Below are 19,564 nucleotides of genomic sequence, written 5' to 3'. Positions count from 1 at the left end.
GTTGGGAGGGGTGCAAGTTGTAGCACCCCAAAATCTCATGACTATAGACTATCTATGGTTAAAAGAACATATGGGATGTGAACAGATCCCAGAAATGGGCTGCTTTAATTTGTCTGATGGTTCAAGTACAGTTGGAAAATATCCATCATATCATAGATAAATTTTCACAAATGCCTAGGGTGCCTAAATGGTTTTCTTGGCTTCACTGGAGATGGCTGGTAATTATAGATTTGCTTTGTTTATGTCACCGTATTCCTATTATGTTAATATGTGTGTGCAAATTAGTTAGTAGTTTAAAACCTATACATACTTAAGGTACTATACAAGAAGATATGTCAAAGAAATAATCAATCCTCCCAAGTTTCCTTCATATGCTACATCTATAGCTTTTCTTCTTCCTTCCTAATTACAAACCTTAAATAGAATTCGTGCCTCATATCGAATTTACCGAGCATCATAATTCCTCCAGGTGGTAAAGATACCTCGAGACAAGTGCTGGGCATAGAAGCCACAGGGCATAAATCTGCAAAGAAGTAAAAAGCTAACCTTTGCAAACAATATGGCTTCTCTCTCACTTACCAACTTTACATTTCCCTGTATGGCCCCGGAAGATGACTGGTTAGCCAGAGACGGGTAAGATTCCTCAAGGGAGGAACAACCTAAGACAGGCACAGTCGCAGGGGGGCCATCAGGTGAGAATTTGGGGATCAACAGAGGTGAGGCTCAGAACCTCACCCCCCCTGCTTTGAGAGAAATCTTCTGCATCTGTGGATGTCTTGCTGCCCTTGTCTAGCCTGGATTAATACTTAGTCCATAGGCACACACCTGATCATCTGATCATCTACATTTGCCTTCTTACAGCACTAAACTATGTTTTCTACCTTTATCTTGCATCTACCTACCACTTCAGCATTTTATTAAAAATAAAAATAATAATAATAATTGGAGAAATGTGGGATCAACATATAAATCAAGTACAAAAATCAAATGAATATTCATATTTGACCTGATGGTTTATAGGTCATATTGCATCATCAAAACCGAAAGTTTCTGTGATGAATGCCCTTGTACTGTTCACCATGTAAGAATTTATTCACTCTGTAAGAATTCGTTCACCATGTAAGAACTTGTTCGTTATGCTTCAGAAGATTGGAGACTGACGAGAATTAGGCTTGAGATGGATTAATGATTGTACATCGAGCATTGACCCCCCTATACTGAATTTTATTGTTGTTAACAACCATTTGATCAATAAATATGAGAGATGCCCTCTCAAAAAAAAAAAAAAAAAAAATATGTAAATAGGAAAAAAAAAAAAAAAAAAAAAAAAAAAAAAAGCAGCCAGAGAGAGAAATAAGATCACATACAAATGAAAGCTCATCAGGCTATCATCAGACTTCTCAGCAGAAACTTTACAGGCCAGAAGAGAGTGGCATGATATATTTAATGCAATGAAGCAGAAGGGCCTGGAACCAAGATTACTTTATCCAGCAAGATTATCATTTACATTTGAAGGAGGGGTTAAACAAGTTGCAGATAAACAAAAGCTGAGAGAATTTACCTCCCACAAACCATCTCTACAGTCTATTTTGGAGGAACTGATATAGATGGAAGTGTTCCTAAGGTTAATTAACTGTCACCAGAGGAAATAAAACCACAGTAAAGAAAGTATAATAGCTAATTACTAAGCAAATGCAAAATTAAAATAACTATCCAAAAAGTCAAGCAAGGGATAGACAAAGAATACAGAATATGGTACCTAATATATAAAGAATGGAGGAGGAAGAAAAAGGAGGGAAAAAAAACCCTTTAGATTATGTTTGTGACAGCATATTAAGTGAGTTAAGTTACACTCTTAGATGGTAAGGAAATTAACCTTGAACCTTTGGTAACCACAAATCTAAAGTCTGCAATGGCAATAAGTACATATCTTTCAATAATCACCCTAAATGTAAATGGACTGAATGCACCAATCAAAAGACACAGAGTAATAGATTGGATAAAAAAGCAAGACCCATCTATATGATGTTTACAAGAGACTCACATCAAATCCAAAGACATGCACAGACTAAAAGTCAAGGGATGGAAAAAGATATTTCATGCAAACAACAGGGGAAAAAAAGCAGGTGTTGCAGTACTAGTATTAGCAAAACAGACTTCAAAACAAAGAAAGTAACAAGAGATAAAGAAGGATATTACGTAATAATAAAGGGGTCATTCCAACAAGAGAAAATAACCATTATAAATATATATGCATCCAACACAGGAGCACCAGCATGTGTGAAACAAATACTAACAGAACTAAAGGAGGAAATAGACTGCAATGCATTCATTTTAAGAGACTTCAACACACCACTCACTCCAAAGAATAGATCCACCAGACAGAAAATGAGCAAGGACACAGAGGCACTGAACAACACACTACAACAGATAGACCTAACAGACATCTATGGAACTCTACATCCAAAAGCAACAGGATACACATTCTTCTCAAGGGCACATGGAACATTCTCCAGAATAGACCACATACCAGGCCACAAAAAGAGCCTCAGTAAATTCCAAAAGATTGAAATCCTACCAACCAACTTTTCAGACCAGAAAGGCATAAAACTAGGAAAAAATTGTACAAAGAAAGCAAAAAGGCTCACAAACACATGGAGGCTTAACAACATGCTCCTAAATAATCAATGGATCAATGACCAAATCAAAATAGAGATCAAGCAATATATGGAAACAAATGACAACAACAATACAAAGCCCCAACTTCTGTGGGATGCAGTGAAAGCAGTCTTAAGAGGAAAGTATATAGCAATCCAGGCATATTTAAAGAAGGAAGAACAATCCCAAATGAATAGTGTAATGTCACAATTATCAAAACTGGAAAAAGAAGAACAAATGAGGCCTAAAGTCTGCAAAAGGAGGGACATAATAAAGATCAGAGAGGAAATAAATAAAACTGAGAATAATAAAACAATAGAAAAGATCAATGAAACCAAGAGCTGGTTCTTTCAGAAAATAAACAAAATACATAAGCCTCTAGTCAGACTTATTAAGAGAAAAAGAGAACACAGATAAACAGAATTAGAAATGAGAAAGGAAAAATCACAACGGACCCCACAGCAATACAAAGAATTATTAGAGAATATTATGAAAACCTATATGCTAACAAGCTGGAACACCTAGAAGAAGTGGACAACTTCCTAGAAAAATACAACCGTCCAAGACTGACCAAGGAAGAAACAGAAGATCTAAACAGACCAATTACCAGCAATGAAACTGAAGCAGTAATAAAAAAAACTACCCAAGAACAAAACCCCCAGGCCAGATGGATTTACCTCGGAATTTTATCAGACATACAGAGAAGACATAATACCCATTCTCCTTAAAGTTTTCCAAAAAATAGAAGAGAAGGAAACTTCCACCAAACTCATTCAATGAAACCAACATCACCCTAATACCAAAACCAGGCAAAGACCCCACCAAAAAAGAAAATTACAGACCAATATCCCTGGTGAACGTAGACGCAAAAATACTCAACAAAATATTAGCAAACCGAATTCAAAAATACATCAAAAGGATCATACACTATGACCAAGTGGGATTCATACCAGGGATGTAAGGATGGTACAACATTCAAAAATCGATCAATATCATCCACCACATCAACAAAGAGACGGACAAAAACCACATGATCATCTCCATAGATGCTGAAAAAGCATTTGACAAAATTCAACATCCATTCATGATAAAAACTCTCAAGAAAATGGGTATAGAGGGCAAGTACCTCAACATAATAAAGGCCATGTACGATAAACCCACAGCCAACAGCATACTAAACAGCGAGAAGCTGAAAGCTTTTCCAGTAAGATTGGGAACAGAACAGGGATGCCCACTCTCCCCACTGTTATTCAACATAGTACCGGAGGTCCTAGCCATGGCAATTAGACAAAACAAAGAAATACAAGGAATCCACATTGGTAAAGAAGTTAAACTGTCACTATTTGCAGATGACATGATATTGTACATAAAAAACCCTAAAGACTCCACTCCAAAGCTACTAGAACTAATATCAGAATTCAGCAAAGTTGCAGGATACAAAATTAATACACAGAAATCTGTGGCTTTCCTATACGCTAACAATGAACTAGTAGAAAGAGAAATCAGGAAAACAATTCCATTCACAATTGCATCAAAAAGAATGAAATACCTAGCAATAAACCTAACCAAGGAAGTGAAAGACCTATACCCCAAAAACTATAAGACACTCAAGAGAAATTTAAGGGGACACTAACAAATGGAAACTCATCCCATTCTCTTGGCTAGGAAGAATTAATATCGTCAAAATGGCCATCCTGCCCAAAGCAACATACAGATTCGATGCAATCCCTATCAAATTACCAACAGCATTCTTCAATGAACTGGAACGAATAGTTCAAAAATTCATATGGAAGCACCAAAGACCCCGAATAGCCTAAGCAACCCTGAGAAGGAAGAATAAAGTGGGGGGAATCTCACTCCCCAACTTCAAGCTCTACTACAAAGCCACAGTAACCAAGACAATTTGGTACTGGCACAAGAACAGAGCTTCAGGCCAGTGGAACAGAATAGAGACTCCAAACATTAACCCAAACATATATGGTTAATTAATATATGATAAAGGAGCCATGGACATACAATGGGGAAATGACAGTCTCTTCAACAGTTGGTGCTGGCAAAACTGGACAACTACATGTAAGAGAATGAAACTGGATCACTGTCTAACCCCATACACAAAAGTAAATTCCAAATGGATCAAAGACCTGAATGTAAGTCATGAAACTATAAAGCTTTTAGAAAAAAACATAGGCAATAATCTCTTGGAGATAAACATGAGTGACTTCTTCATGAACATATCTCCCCAGGCAAGGGAAACAAAAGCAAAAATGAACAAGTGGGACTATATCAAGCTGAAAAGCTTCTGTACAGCAAAGGACACCATCGATAGAACAAAAAGGCATCCTACTGTATGGGAAAATATTTTCGTAAATGACAGATCCGATAAAGGTTTGACATCCAAAATATATAAAGAGCTCACATACCTCAACCAACAAAAAACAAACAATCCAATTAAAAAATTGGCAGAGGAGCTGAACAGATAGTTCTCCAAAGAAGAAATTCAGATGACCAACAGACATATGAAAAGATGTTCCACATCACTAGTCATCAGAGAAATGCAAATTAAAACCACAATGAGATATCAACTCACACCAGTAAGGATCGCCACCATGCAAAAGACAAACAACAAATGTTGGCAAGGTTGTTGAGAAAGGGGAACCCTCCTACACTGCTGGTGGGAATGTAAATTAGTTCAACCATTGTGGAAAGCAATATGGAGGTTCCTAAAAGAGATCAAAATAGAAATACCATTTGACCCAGGAATTCCACTTCTAGGAATTTACCCTAAGAATACAGCAGCCCAGTTTGAAAAAGACAGATACACCCCTATGTTTATTGCAGCACTATTTACAATAGCCAAGAAATGGAAGCACCCTAAGTGTCCATCAGTAGATGAATGGATAAGGAAGATGTGGTACATATACACCATGGAATATTATTCAGCCATAAGAAGAAAAAAATGATACCATTTGCAACAACATGGATGGAGCTAAAGGGTATTATGCTCAGTGAAACAAGCCAGGCAGAGAAAAACAAGTACCAAATGATTTCACTCATATGTGGAGTCTAAGAACAAAGAAAAACTGAAGGAACAAAACAGCAGCAGAATCACAGAACCCAAGAATGAACTAACAGTTACCAAAGGGAAAGGGACTGGGGAGGATCGGTGGGAAGGGAGGGATAAGGGTGGGGAAAAAAAGAAAGGGTGCTTTTCAATTAGCATGTATAATGTGGCAGGGGGGGGCACAGAGGGAGGGCCGTGCTACACAGAGAAGACAAGTAGTGATTTTACAGCATCTTGCTACACTGATGGACAGTGACTGTAATGGGGTTTGTGGGGAACTTAGTGATGGGGGAGTCTAGTAAACATAATGTTCTTCATGTTACTGTAGATTAATGATACCAAAAAAATTATAATAATAAAAATAAAATTTAAAAAAAGATACATGCAAACAATAAATTAAATTTAATTAAATTTAAAAAAAACAGAGTCTGATGATCCTATTTCTCTCCTTTCTATTTTTTCCTCCTCCCCTCTTTATATTTTAGGTGTTATATTCTGTACTCTTTGTGTATTCCTTTACTGACTTTGTGGGTAGCTGATTTAATTTTGCATCTAGTTAGTATTTAGTTGGTTTATTTCCTTTGCTCTGGTTTTATTTTCTCTGGTGACAGCTATTTACTCTTAGGCACACTTCCATCTAGAGCAGTCCCTTTAAAATACACTAGAGATGTTTGCGGGAGCTTAATTCTCTCAGCTTTTGCTTATCTGGAAATTGTTTAATCCCTCCTTCAAATTTAAATGATAATCTTGCCAGATAAAGTATTCTTGGTTCAAGGCCCTTCTGCTTCATTGTATTAAATATATCATGTCACTCCCTTCTAGCCTATAAGTTTTCTGCTGAGAAGTCTGATGATAGCCTGATGTGCTTTCCTTTGTATGTGATCTTATTTCTCTGTCTGGCTGCTTTTAATAGTCTGTCCTTATTCTTGATCTCTGCCATTTTAATTACTATATGTCTTGGTGTTGTCCTCCTTGGGTCCCTTGTGTTGGGTGTTCTGTGCACCTCCACAGCCTGAGAGACTATTTCCTTCCCAAGATTGGGGAAGTTTTTAGCAATTACTTCCTCAAGGACACTTTCTACCTCTTCTTCTCTCTCTTCTTCTTCTGGTATCCCTATAATACAAATACTGTTCCATTTGGATTGGTCACCCAGTTCTCTCAATATTCTTTCATTCCTAGATATCCTTTTTCTCTCTCTGCCTCAGCTTCTCTGTATTCCTGTTCTGTGATTTCTATTCCATTAACTGTCTCCTCTACCTCACATAATGTCCTTTTAAATCCCTCCTTTGTTTATTTCATTTCAGTTATCTCCCTCCTGAATTTGTCCCTTAGCTATTGAATATTTTTCTGTGACTCCATTAGCATGATTACTTTTTTTAGTTCTTTTTCAGGAATATTGGTGATTTCAGTCTCACTGAGTTCTCTTTCTGGTGTTTGAGAGACTTCGGATTGAACAAGGTTCTACTGCCTTGTCATAGACCTAGAGCATTGGGAGTCATCTCCGGCAGATGGTGTGAGTGTCAGCTGGGAGGACAAAGTCCCTTTGTGCTTGCTGGTCACTGTGCCTGTCTCCACTGTCTGTGCCAGTTAACCGCACACAGGGAGTGGCCTCTGGGTTGATCCTCTGAACTGCCATGGTGGGGTGGCCCTCAGGATGGCCTAGGATGATGGCAGGCGTTGTAGGTGAGCAGCGCAGGTTCTGCCATGAGAACAAAGCCCCTTTGTGCCTCCCAGTCTCAGCCCCTTTCTCCTCTGTCTGTGCCTATTAACTATGTACAGGGAACAGCCTCTTGGTCTGGGCCGGTTAGCCGCATGCAAGGTGAAGCCTCTACATTAAGCTGTGTGGGTGCTGTAGGCAGTGCTGCCTTCTGGCTTGTCTGCAGCGATGGTGAGGACAGCCGGTTTGCTTGCAGGTGCCGGCAGGGAGGAAGGAGCAGCAGGCTGCTTACCGTAGTGAGGGGCCTTGGGGCTGCATTGCCAAACGGGGGGATACTGTTGCCTCCCCCGGCCTCCAACCCACAGATTGGAAGGGAACGCGACGGAATGCTGAAGATCTGAAAGGGCCAGCCAGGGGACTCATGGAATCACAGCACAAGAGTAATGCTGAAAAGGCACTCCTCATATTTATTGAGCAAATGAACCCAAACATCCAAAGAATTCTGAGTAGGGGGTTCAGCACATGATCAACACACAAACATTATCTGACCTTGAGTCCAGCCCTAGGACATGACATTCCTCAAGGACACCGAAACCATGTGAGGGAGGTCACAAGTTGTAGAAATGTTTTGGCTTTACTCATTCTGTTATTGATCGTGCATAAGGAGTTGTAGGAGAAACAATCAGGTCATATGTATTCTTACATTTGATTTCTATATTACTTGATTTATGTATTAATCCCATTAATCCCACAGGATAGTGTGCCTGAAGCTCCTGAAAGTTCCCAGCCTGCTAGGCTGAGTGTGCCAGGACGATTTTGTTCATCTTCCTTCTCCTAAACCCTTGCCCCTTTAGGAGCCTTCTGACTGTTGAGAAGTATTTTAAAGTACCTGCTTTTCTTTTGTTCCAGGGCAGCCAGTGGTGGGAACCTGTTCACAGTCTTAGTCTCAGACTTTGCTTTTCAGCCCCTCTAATCTCCAGAGCACCATATAATGTGGATTTGTGCTCCCGGGGTATATTTCTGGGGCTGGGTATGTAGCAATCCTGGGCTTCCACTCCCTCCCCACTCTGATTCTTTTCTTCCTGCTGGTGACCAGGGGTGGGAGGAGTGCTCAGGTCCTGCCAAGTCACAGATTTTTACTTTACCCTTTTCCATGATATGTTGCCTTCTCCCAGATGTAGACTGACTGGTGTACTCTTACTTCTGGTCACTCTTTCAGGAATAGTTGTATTTGCTGTATTTTCAAAATACATGTGTTTTTGGGAGGAGGTTTCTGCCACACTACTCACACCACCATCTTTTCTCCCTTGTTCTCATAATGACTACTTTTTAAGCCATGTAGTCTATGGTATTTTGTTATAGCAGCCCAAGTGACTAAGTATCCAGGAAAAAAATTATTTTGAGTATAAAGAGAAAGAAACAAGATGGGAAGCAAAACAGTAAACTAAAAAAAAAAAAAGAAAGAAAGAAGAAAAAAATCACTCACAGAAGAAGGCAATAGTGGAGGGATTAAGAAATAAAAAGGGAATAAGACATAGAAAACAAATAGCAAAATTGCAGAAGTAAATCTTTCCTTATCAATAATTACTTGAAAGGTAAATGAACTGGTCCAATTAAAAGGGAGAGATTGAAATAATAAGTTTTAAATGTAATCTAAATATATTTTGTCTAAAAGATACTCACTTTAAATTCAAAGACACAGTACATTGAGAGTAAAAGGAGAAAAAAATGCAAAAAAAATTATAAGAGATCTAGGGTGGTTGTACTAGTATCAGACAACATGGATTTTAAGATTATAATTGTTATAAGAAACAAAAAAGGACATTATATGTTGACAAGAGGGCCAATATATCAAGATATACCAATTATAAGTATATATCACCTAACAAAAGAGCCACAAAGTATATGAAGCAAAAACTGGCATAACTGAAAGGAGAAATAGATATTTTATAGTAACAGTTGGAGACTTCAATACCCTACTCTCAATAATGGGTAAAAAAAACAGACATAAGATCAACAAAAAAATAGTAGACTTGAATGAGGCCATGAGTCAACTGGATCTAAAATCTATAAAACACTGAACCCAAAACAGCAAAATACGTATTGTTCTCAAATGCACATAGAATATTCTCCAGGATAGATAATATAGCAGGCAATAAATAAAGTGTCAATAAAGTCAAAATGATGGAAGTCATGCAAATCAATCCTATTAGCAATGTAATACTGGAAACAAGGTTTTTTTTTATGACATTTATAGTAACTTTAAAAAATAAATATTTCTACCTTGACTTATTTATAAACCTAATAAAACAAAAATATATGTATGCTGAAAACTTCAAAATACTAAAGAGCTAAATAAATGGAGAGAAATACTCTGCTAAAAAATTTTGAACAATGTAGTAAATGTAACAAGCTGATCTATAGATTTAATTCAATTCCAATAAAAAACTCCAGCAGGACATTTTTTAATTTAAATTTTTTTATTTTTGTCAAATGTACATCACAGTGGTTCAACAGGGCCCCTCCCCTGCCCACTCCCTTTTCCCTTGGTAACCATTAGTTCCTTTTCAGTGTCTGTGCATCTAATGAAAACTCCAGCAGGACTTCTGAAGACATAAATTGATTCCAAATTTATATAGACAGTAAAGGAAAAGAATAGCAAAAGTACTTTGGAAGAGAAGAATAAAGTTGGAAGAATTATACTATATGATTTTAAGGCTTATTATAAAGCTGCAGTAATGAAGAAAATGTGGTATCAGTAAAGTAAAAGACATACAGATCAATGAAACAAAATAGAAAACCCAAAATAAGCTCATCCAAATATGGCCTTTAATTCTTAACAACAGTGCAAAACAGTGAGGTGGGTCCAAGATGGTGCTGTAGAAGGAGCCTCAGCTGACCTCCTCCCATATATACACTGAATCTATACCTACACAAAAAACAATTAATTCTGAGGAAGAACTGAGGCCTGAATGAACACCTTCTGCACAACAAGGGATAAAAAGACCAAATAAGATGGCAGGAGAGATGGAGACATGGTAATGGGGGAGAGAGGGAACCCCACCCAAAGACAGAGACATGGGAGACAGAAAGCTCCACCCAGCACAGATCTGCAGTAGAGGAGAGAGACTGCTGAGCTACCAGAAAAGACTCACCTGCCCTTTGGTACAGGAAAAATGCCATGAGTTGGAGGGTTTAATAATTGAAGGGAGCTGATTTTTATAATATGATTACCCATCAAACAGCAGGGGAACTTCTGGAACTCTCCAGATCTATTGCTTATGTTCCCCTGGGCACTCCTAGTGTCAATGGGAACAGGATGAGTACCAGTGTTCATGTTCTCCCCATTGACAATGCCAGCATGGACAACAGGGTGAGCAGCATTGTTTATGTCCTCCCCAACACACTGCAACATTATTAGTGCAAACGGGAACATGGTGAGTTATATCATTTACATTACCCCTGAACACTGCTAGTGCAGACAGGAACAGGGTGAGTGCCATTATATCCTGCCTGCACCCTGCTACTGCAAACAGGAATGGGTTGAGCCACATTGGTTACATCATGTCTGCATGTTGGTAACACAGATGGGAACAAGGTGGGTGCCACTGTTTACATTTTCCACACACACTAATAGTGCAAGATCAAGGTCAGGTGAACATACCTGCTTCAGACATGACAGAGACAGCCTCCCAGCCCCTGACCACACCCAAACATCCCTGTCAGGGATCCAGCAGTTCCACCAAGCTGGTACTAGCACAATGCCCACCCAGATCCACCTTCCCCATGTTCCTTCCATCTTCAAAAGCCCCATTTGCGTGGCCAATATCAATGCCAACCCAGGAGACCCTGGGCAGCACCCATCCACTCCCAGTCACCCCATTAGCATGGCCCTACTGACAATCACACAGAAGATACAGTCTATGCCCTAGAAACCCCAGCAATGGGACACCTCAGTCCATGCCCATCTAGCCTCTAACCAGCCAGCCCAAACCACCAGGCACATGCAGTCTACTGAGGGGACATTCTTACACAAGGCCATGGCTTCAAGACTGGAAGAGATAGCCCTTTCACCTAACCTACAATAACAAACACAGAAAGTAAAACAAAATGAGACACAGGAATATGCTTGAAGCAAAAGACCATGACAAAACCTTAGAAAAAGAACTAAATGAAACAGAGTTAAGCAATCTATCTGACAAAAAAGATTTTAAAATAATGGTTATAAAGTTGTTCATCAGACTTGAGAAAAGAGTGGATAAACTCAGTGAGATCCTCAATGGAGAGATATCAAATATTAAAAAAAAGAACAAATCAGAGATGAAGAATATAATAAATGAAATGAAAAATACACTAGAAACAATCAACCACAGCTTATAGGATTCAGAACAGATTGATATTTTGGAAGACAGAACAATGGAAAGCACTCAAGCTGAACAGCAGAAAGAAAAAACACTTTATAAAAATTAGGATAGGTTAAAGGAACTCTGAGGCAACGTCAAACATCCTAATATTTGCATTATAGGAGTCCCAGAAGAAGAAAGAGAGAAAGGGGTGGAAATCTTATTTTAAGAAACAATAGCTGAAAACTTCCCTAACCTAGGAAAGGAAATGTGTCCAGGTCCAGGAAGCACGCAGAGCCCCCAACAAAATGAGCCCATGCTCCACACCAAGATGCATAACAATTAAAATGTCAAAAATCAAAGACAAAGGGAGAATCTTAAAAGCAGTGAGAGAAAAGCAACAAGTTGCTTAAAAGAGAAATGCCATAAGGTATCAGCTGATTTTTCAGCATAAATTTTACAGGCCAAAGAAGAGTGGCATGATGTAGTCAAAGTGCTAAAAGAGAAAGACCTATAATCAAGAATACTCTACCTCAGCAAGGTTATCACTCAGAATCGCAGGAGAGTTAAAGAGCTTCTTGGATAAACACAGGTTAAAGGAGTTCATCACAACTAAACCAGACTTAATGTTAAAGGAACTTCTTTAAGAGGAAAAGAAAAGGCTATAACAAGAAATGAGAAAATTATGAAAAGAAAAAATTTCATTGGTAAACACATAGCAAAGATACTAGACTAATCACTTAAAAACTGATATGAAGGTTAAAAGGCAAAAGTAGTAAAAACTACTTCTAAAAGTCATTTAAGGGAAACACTAAATAAAAGGTGCTAAAGAAGATAAAATATACATAAAATTAGGGGGGGAGTTAAAAATAGTGCTGTTAGAATGCATTCAAACTTAAGTGAACATCAACTTAACATAAACAGGTGTTTTTGTAAGATGTCATATATAAACCACTTAATAACCACAAACCAAAACCCTATGATAGATATACATAGAAAAATAAGGAGAAAGGAATCCAACAATAGTACTAAAGTCTTGTACAAGGGAAGATGGTAAGAGAGGAAGAAAGGATCACAAAACAACCAGAAAACACTTAACAAAATGGTTATAAGTATAATCCTTTAAATAATTACTTTAGACATAAATGAACTAAATGCTCCAATCAAAAGACATAGGGCGACTGAATAGATTTAAAAGAAATGACCTATATCTCTGCTGCTTACAAAAGACTCACTTCAGACCTAAAGACACACACAGACTGAAACTGGAGGGATGGAAAAAGATATTTCATGCAAATAGAAATGAAAAAAAAAAAGCTGGAGTAGCAATACTTATGTGAGACAAAATAGACTTTAAAACAAAGACTGTAAAAAGAGACAAAGAAGGATGTTATAAATGATTAAGAGCTCAATCCAACTAGAAGACATAACAATTATAAAAGCTATGCACCCAACAGAGAAGCACCTAAATACATAAAGCAAATACTAACAGATGTGAAAGGAGAAATTGACAATAATATAATAATAACAGGAGACTTTTGCACCCCACTTACATCAATGGATAAATCATCCAGACAGAAAATGAATAAGGAAACAGTAGCATTGAACACCACATTAGATCAAAAATAACTAGTAGATATGTGTAGGAAGCCCCCCTGTCACTTTCCCTACTGTTCTACGAGTAGAGCTGTCTGCTGCTTCACCCCAAGTATGTCTGGCCTTGTATGGAGCCAGATATGTCTGCCCTAGAGAAACCTGAAAACACAGTGTGTTGTACCCATGAGAAAGGAGCTAGATAAGGGCCTTGAAGGCCAGACACATGGCCATGAAGGCCACATGCATGCACGTCTTCAATACTTATGTAACCATGAATTAGCACTGTAACAGTATAAGAAGTACAGCTTTACACAGAATACAGTGGCCTCTTTTGAGCACCTTTGCATTGCCCCAAAACCTCATAGGCAACCCCCAGACTCCAACAATATGTACAGAACATTTCATCCAAAAACAGCAGAATACTCATTCTTGGAGAATACTCAAATGTACACAGAACATTCTTCCTGATAGATCACATGTTAGGCCATAAAACAAGTCTTAATAAATTTAGGAAGACTGAAATCCACCAAACATCTTTTCTGACCTCAACAGTATGAAAGTGGAAATCAATTACAGGAAAAAGATGTCAAACACACAAAAAACATGGAGGCTAAATAGCATACTACTAAACAATAAGTTAATGAAGAAATTAAAGAGGAAATCAAAAATATTTAGAGAATAATGAAAATAGAAACACAACAATGTAAAATCTTTGGGATGCAGCAAAAACAGTTCTAAGAAGGAAGTTTAGAGCATTTCAAGACTACCTCAAGAAACAAGAAAAATCCCAAATAAACAATCTAATTCTACACCTGAAGGAACTAGAAAAAAGAATAAACAAAGCCTAAAGTTAGTTGAAGAAAGAAAAAATAAATATCAGAGCAGAAATAAATGAAAAACAGAAAAAAATTATAAAAGTTCAATAAATCTAAGAGTTGATTCTTTGAAAAAGCAAACTAAATCAATAAAACTTCAGCTAGACTCATCAAGAAAAAGAGAGAGGGAACACAAAACCAAATGAAAGAAAAGTTGAAACTGGCACCACAGAAATACAAACAATTATAAGAGATTATTATGAAAAAGTGTATGTCAACAAACTGGGACAACCTAGAAGTAGATAAATTTCTAGAAACATGCAATCTCCCAAGACTGAACCAGAAAGTAATAGAAAATTGGAACAGACCCATTACTATAATGAAATTGAAGCAGAACAAAAAAAAACTTAACAACAAACAAAATTTCAGGACCAGATGGCTTCTCAAGAGACTTTTATCAAATTTTTAAAGAAAATGATACCTAGCCTTCTCAAACTATTCTAAAAAATTGAAGAGGAAAGCAAGCTCCCAAATTCATACTGCCTTGATACCAAAACTAAACAGTCAGTACAAAAAAAAAATTACAGACTAATATCCCTGGTAAGTATAGATGCAGAAATCCTCAACAGAATACTGGTTTTGAATATAAACTGAATTCAAAAATACATTAAAAGGATCATTCACCATGACTAAGTGGGATTTATTCTGGGGATGCATGGATGGTTCAATATCTACAAATCAATGCATACCACATTAACAAAAGGAAGGATAAAAACCATATGGTTTCTCAATTATTGCTGAAAATTCAGCATCCATTCATGATAAAAACTCTTAACAAAATGTGTATAGAGGGAATGTACCTCAACATAATAAATACAATTTCAATATATCAGGCTATGCCTCAGGACCCGAAAACAAACAATCAGATTTAAAAATGGGCACAGGACCTGAATACACATCTTGCCAAAGAAGAAATACAAATGGCTGACAGGCACAGGAAGAGATGCTCCATGTCACTAATCATCAGGGAAATGCAAATCAAAACCACAATGAAACATCACCTCCCACCTGTTAGAATGGTCACTATCCAAGAGACAAGAAATAATAAGATTTGGAGAGGATGTGGAGAAAAGGGAACCCTCCTACACTGTTGGTGGGAATGTCAATTGGGGCAGCCACTGTGGAAAGCAGTATGGAGGTCCTTCACAATACTAAAAATAGAAATATTATATGGACCAGCAATTCCACTTCTGGGAATATACCCGAAGAAAAGAAAACAAAAACCCCTGATTTGAAAAGATATATGCACTCCTATGTTTATTGCTGCATTACTTACAATGGCCAAGATATGGAAGCAACCTAAATGTCTACCAATAGATGAATGGATAAAAAAAGATGTGGTACATATATACAATGCAATGTTATTTAGCCATAAAACAGAAAGAAATCTTGCCATTTGCAACAATGTGGACAGACCTAGAGGCTAGTATGCTAAGTCAAGTAAGTCAGACAGAGAAAGAGAAATTCAGTATGATTTCACTCACATGTGGATTCCAAAAAAAAAAAAAAAACCAAATGAGTGAACCATCGCCACTGGGAGGGAGGTAGACAGATGGGTTAAATAAATAAAGGAAGAAAAAATTGTGGGTATTTGTATCTCAATCTGGCTCATAGTTACATGAATGTATGGTTACACATGTCAAAATTCATCAAGCTGTACACTAAGATTTGTACATTTTATTGTATGTACCATGACATAAAAAATGTAAAAGTTGAAAAAATTTTTTAAATAGTGCAAAAGAAATTCAGTGGGGAAAGCACTGTTTTTTTCGGAAATAGAATTAGAATAATATACATATATACCCTTATGTAAAACAAAAGAAACACCTCTACCTGAATCTGCTAAATTTTACAAAAATTTACTCAAAATGGATTATAGGTAAATGGAAAACATGAAATTATGAGATTTCTAGAAAAAAATCATAGAATAAAAGTTCTGTGACCTGGAGTTAGACAAAAAATTATTTGACATGGCACTCAAAGCACAATGCAAAAAAACTCCCAAAAAACTGAACAATGAATATTATCAAAATTAAAATATTTTGCTGTATGAAATACACAGTTAAGAGAATGAAAAGACAAACCATAGATTGAGAAAAAAATATTCTCAAACCACATGTCCAGTAAAGAATATGTACCAAGAATTTACCAAGAAATCTAAAAACTCAACACTAAGAAGACAACTCGATTAAAAAAACTGGGCAAAAACTTGAATAGGCACTTCACCCAGAGGCAACATAGATGGAAAATAAGTACATAATAAGGTGTGCAACATCATTATGCACATGGGAAATGCAAATTAAAATAACAATGAGATACCATGACAAACCTATCAGAATGACTAAAATAAAAATAACGGACAATCCAACTGCTGTCAAGGACATGGGACAATTGCAGCTCACATGCATCACTAGTGGGGATTATGTTATGACCATTCCGAAAATCATTTTGGCTGCTTCTTACAAAGTTCAGCACACTAGCCACTTGACCCAGCAATCCATTACTAGAGAAATGAAAACTAATGTCCATACAAAAACACATATACATATGTTAACAATTCTATTCACAATTACCAAAAACTGGAAGCAAACCAAATGTTCTTCAAATAGGGAAACACTACAGTACATATATACATATATATATATATATATATACTACAGTGTGTGTGTGTGTGTGTGTGTGTGTGTGTGTATATATATATATATATATATATATATATATATATTGGAATACTACTCAGCAGTAAAAAATGAATAAGCTATTGGTACAAACAGCAAGGTAAATGAATCTCAAAGGCATTATGCTGAGTGAAGGAAGCCAAAATCAAAAACTACATACTATATGATTCAATTCATAAGATATTTCTCAAAAGATAAAACTTGAGCAATGGACAACAGATAGTGATATCCAGGGGTTAGGACGCAGAGAAATGATTGTAAAGAAATAACATGAAGGAGTTCTCTGGGTTATAGAACTTTCCAGTATCCCAATTGTGATGGTATTTATACAAGTGTGTACGTGTGCTACATTTACTGGATCAACTGTCAAATGATGTTAAAGACCACTACCACCCATGTTCCACACTGCTCCAACCTAGCTGAAATACTGTGTCCCCTGGCTAATGATATGTATGTAGCAAGAAAGAATGCCCTAGAAAGAGGGCGAGTGAATTATAGACACACTTAGGAACATTTTCACCCTCGTGACACAGTTACTGTTGGGGGTCACCAGGTCCAAATCTCTCATTTTATACACAGCACAAACCTTTGAAGAAAAACTATAATAAATATTTGTTAATTGTTTCCCTAACTGCTTCCTTTTTGTTTTTCTTAATAATCTTCAGAATCGTCCCAAGCGAGATTAACCCCAACTCCTATTTAAACCATCTTAAGGCAATCAATCTTATACTTCCTTGACCACCATGATTGACTTTGTGGAGGATCCATGAACAAAGAAAGGCACTCAAGGCCAAAAAACTCCATTTCTCATTACCACAGAATCTCTGTTTTGCTGGTTTTTCATCTGGAACCATGTCACTCCATGACTGGTTCCCATTGTCCAATGATAAGGGGAGAGTCGGTTGAGAGGGCGAGAGGCAGAGAGATGACCTGCAGAGTGAGAAGTTGGTTCCTGGCCATATCATTTGTTTCTCTAGCCAGTGTTTCCCAACCTAACTAGGCGATAAAAATCCCAGGCCCCTTCCCAGTCCTGCCACATTAGAATCTCCAGAAAAGTCCTAGAAAACTGCTCTAGTCTCACCTGACTAGCCCTGATATTAAAGTTTTCAGGAATATGAACTATAAGTTTCCTTATAGGTTAAGAGAATTTGAGATCAGCCTATTACCTGTCAACAAAAACTAACTGATAGAAGTCAGATAGATTTGTTCCCTTTTATTTTCCCATCTTTTCTTTGCAGAAAAGTAAGCATAAGCTCTCAATGGGTTGTTATTTACATGCCTCTGATAAAGTCCAAAGGACAATTTCAGGACAACCTGGAAAAACAGGTTGAGAAATAGATTTGTTAATCTCTCTTCACTCCTACAGCTCCTCCCACTGACCCTCTTCTCTCTCTCATTAAGTAGACTGTTTCAAAAAGATTCCTGCAGTATTCTGAGTCACTCCCAGAAGGTGAAACCCCAGACTCTTCCCAAGATGTACCTCAGTGTTGCAAATCACCGCATACCTCTGCATGATGGAAATAGCATTCCTATCATTGGACTTGGAACTTACTCAGAACCTAAACTGGTAAGCGTGTGTGTGTGTGTGTGTGTGTGTGTGTGTGTGTGTGTGTTAGAAACTTCCCTAAAGCACGAGGTGTAATTCATTTTGAATGGATCTCATGGTCTGCTTTTTGTGTAGTAAATTAACCCCTCAGAACTATTCTTTGGCTGAATGAGTATTGAGCCAAAGATTTAACTAAATCAGTTCATGATTTTAAATTATCCCAGATTGCCAAATGGGACCTTTCTGCCTCCCTTACTAAAATGTAGCTGAATGCTAATCACCAGATTGAACTGAGGCGCATGAAATTTCTGAGTTTATGGTTTATGATTTCTTTTAAGTTTATACTTGAGAACTTTGAGTTCAGTCTAACAAAAAATGAGTTCAGTCTAACAAAAACTTTGAGTTCGGTCTAACAAAAACCATATTTGAAGCACTGGGCTATAGAAGCTTCAACTAAGAGGAGTGCACTGTCTCTGCTGCCATGGGATTAAAGAATCTCTTAGACGAGGCAGACTCTTTAATAACTGATTGTAGAGCAATGAAGGTAAGAATAAACGTTATCCTAGAACTTTAAGCAGTATCTCTCTGAAAACAAAGGAAAAGGAACCAATTTGACCATGAAGATTGAGTGGGTTTTCATTAAAACATGGTAAAATCTCTGCTTATAAGATAAACATTTTTCTGCTTTCCTCATTGCAAGTCCACATTTAATGCTGATTACCAGAAAAAAACAGTGCTATGTGTAGAAATACTACTGAAATTTGAGTGATTATATGTGGATGAACTCTGTAAAGCTAAGTATGAGTCAGGCGGAGAAGCGGAGCTGAGGCAGCACATTTTAGGCAGAAGAAGTAGAGAGGCGCATGGATACACCTGTCTAGGAAAGGCCAACCTCACAGAGCCTGGCACGTGGAATTAGTGGTGGAGGGAATAGCAGCTGGATCTGGAGATATAAGATAAGAATGGATTATACAGGACCTTAAATACCAGGGTGAGGAGTTGGAACTTTATTCTATAGAAAAGGAGGAATTACCTAAAGTTTAAGAACAGATGAATAGTATCACTGGATCAGTGTTCTTGAAAAAAAACTCTGGGACAGCATGGAGAATGGAAAGCAGAGGAGAAATGAACTACGGATACCAAGAGTACT

General features: G+C 37.4%; 1 protein-coding gene across 3 annotated transcripts in view; it reads left to right on the top strand.

The window, feature by feature from the left end:
- The first annotated feature begins 18,252 nt into the window (after positions 1-18,252).
- AKR1D1 (aldo-keto reductase family 1 member D1) overlaps positions 18,253-19,564 on the top strand; it is a 49,248-nt gene continuing 47,936 nt past the window's right edge. The window contains exon 1 of one of the 3 annotated variants that reach the window (XM_073238392.1): positions 18,253-18,435. In XM_073238392.1, coding sequence (XP_073094493.1) covers positions 18,343-18,435 — 93 coding nt within the window. In that variant the 5' untranslated portion in view covers positions 18,253-18,342. The remainder of the gene's footprint in view (positions 18,436-19,564) is intronic. The other 2 variants (XM_073238390.1, XM_073238391.1) reach the window with 2 other exon arrangements.

This window comes from Manis javanica, chromosome 6 (assembly GCF_040802235.1).
Source record: "Manis javanica isolate MJ-LG chromosome 6, MJ_LKY, whole genome shotgun sequence".
Taxonomy (NCBI): domain Eukaryota; kingdom Metazoa; phylum Chordata; class Mammalia; order Pholidota; family Manidae; genus Manis; species Manis javanica.
Note: the sequence above shows the minus strand (reverse complement) of the source record. Positions and strands in the feature narration are given on the sequence as shown.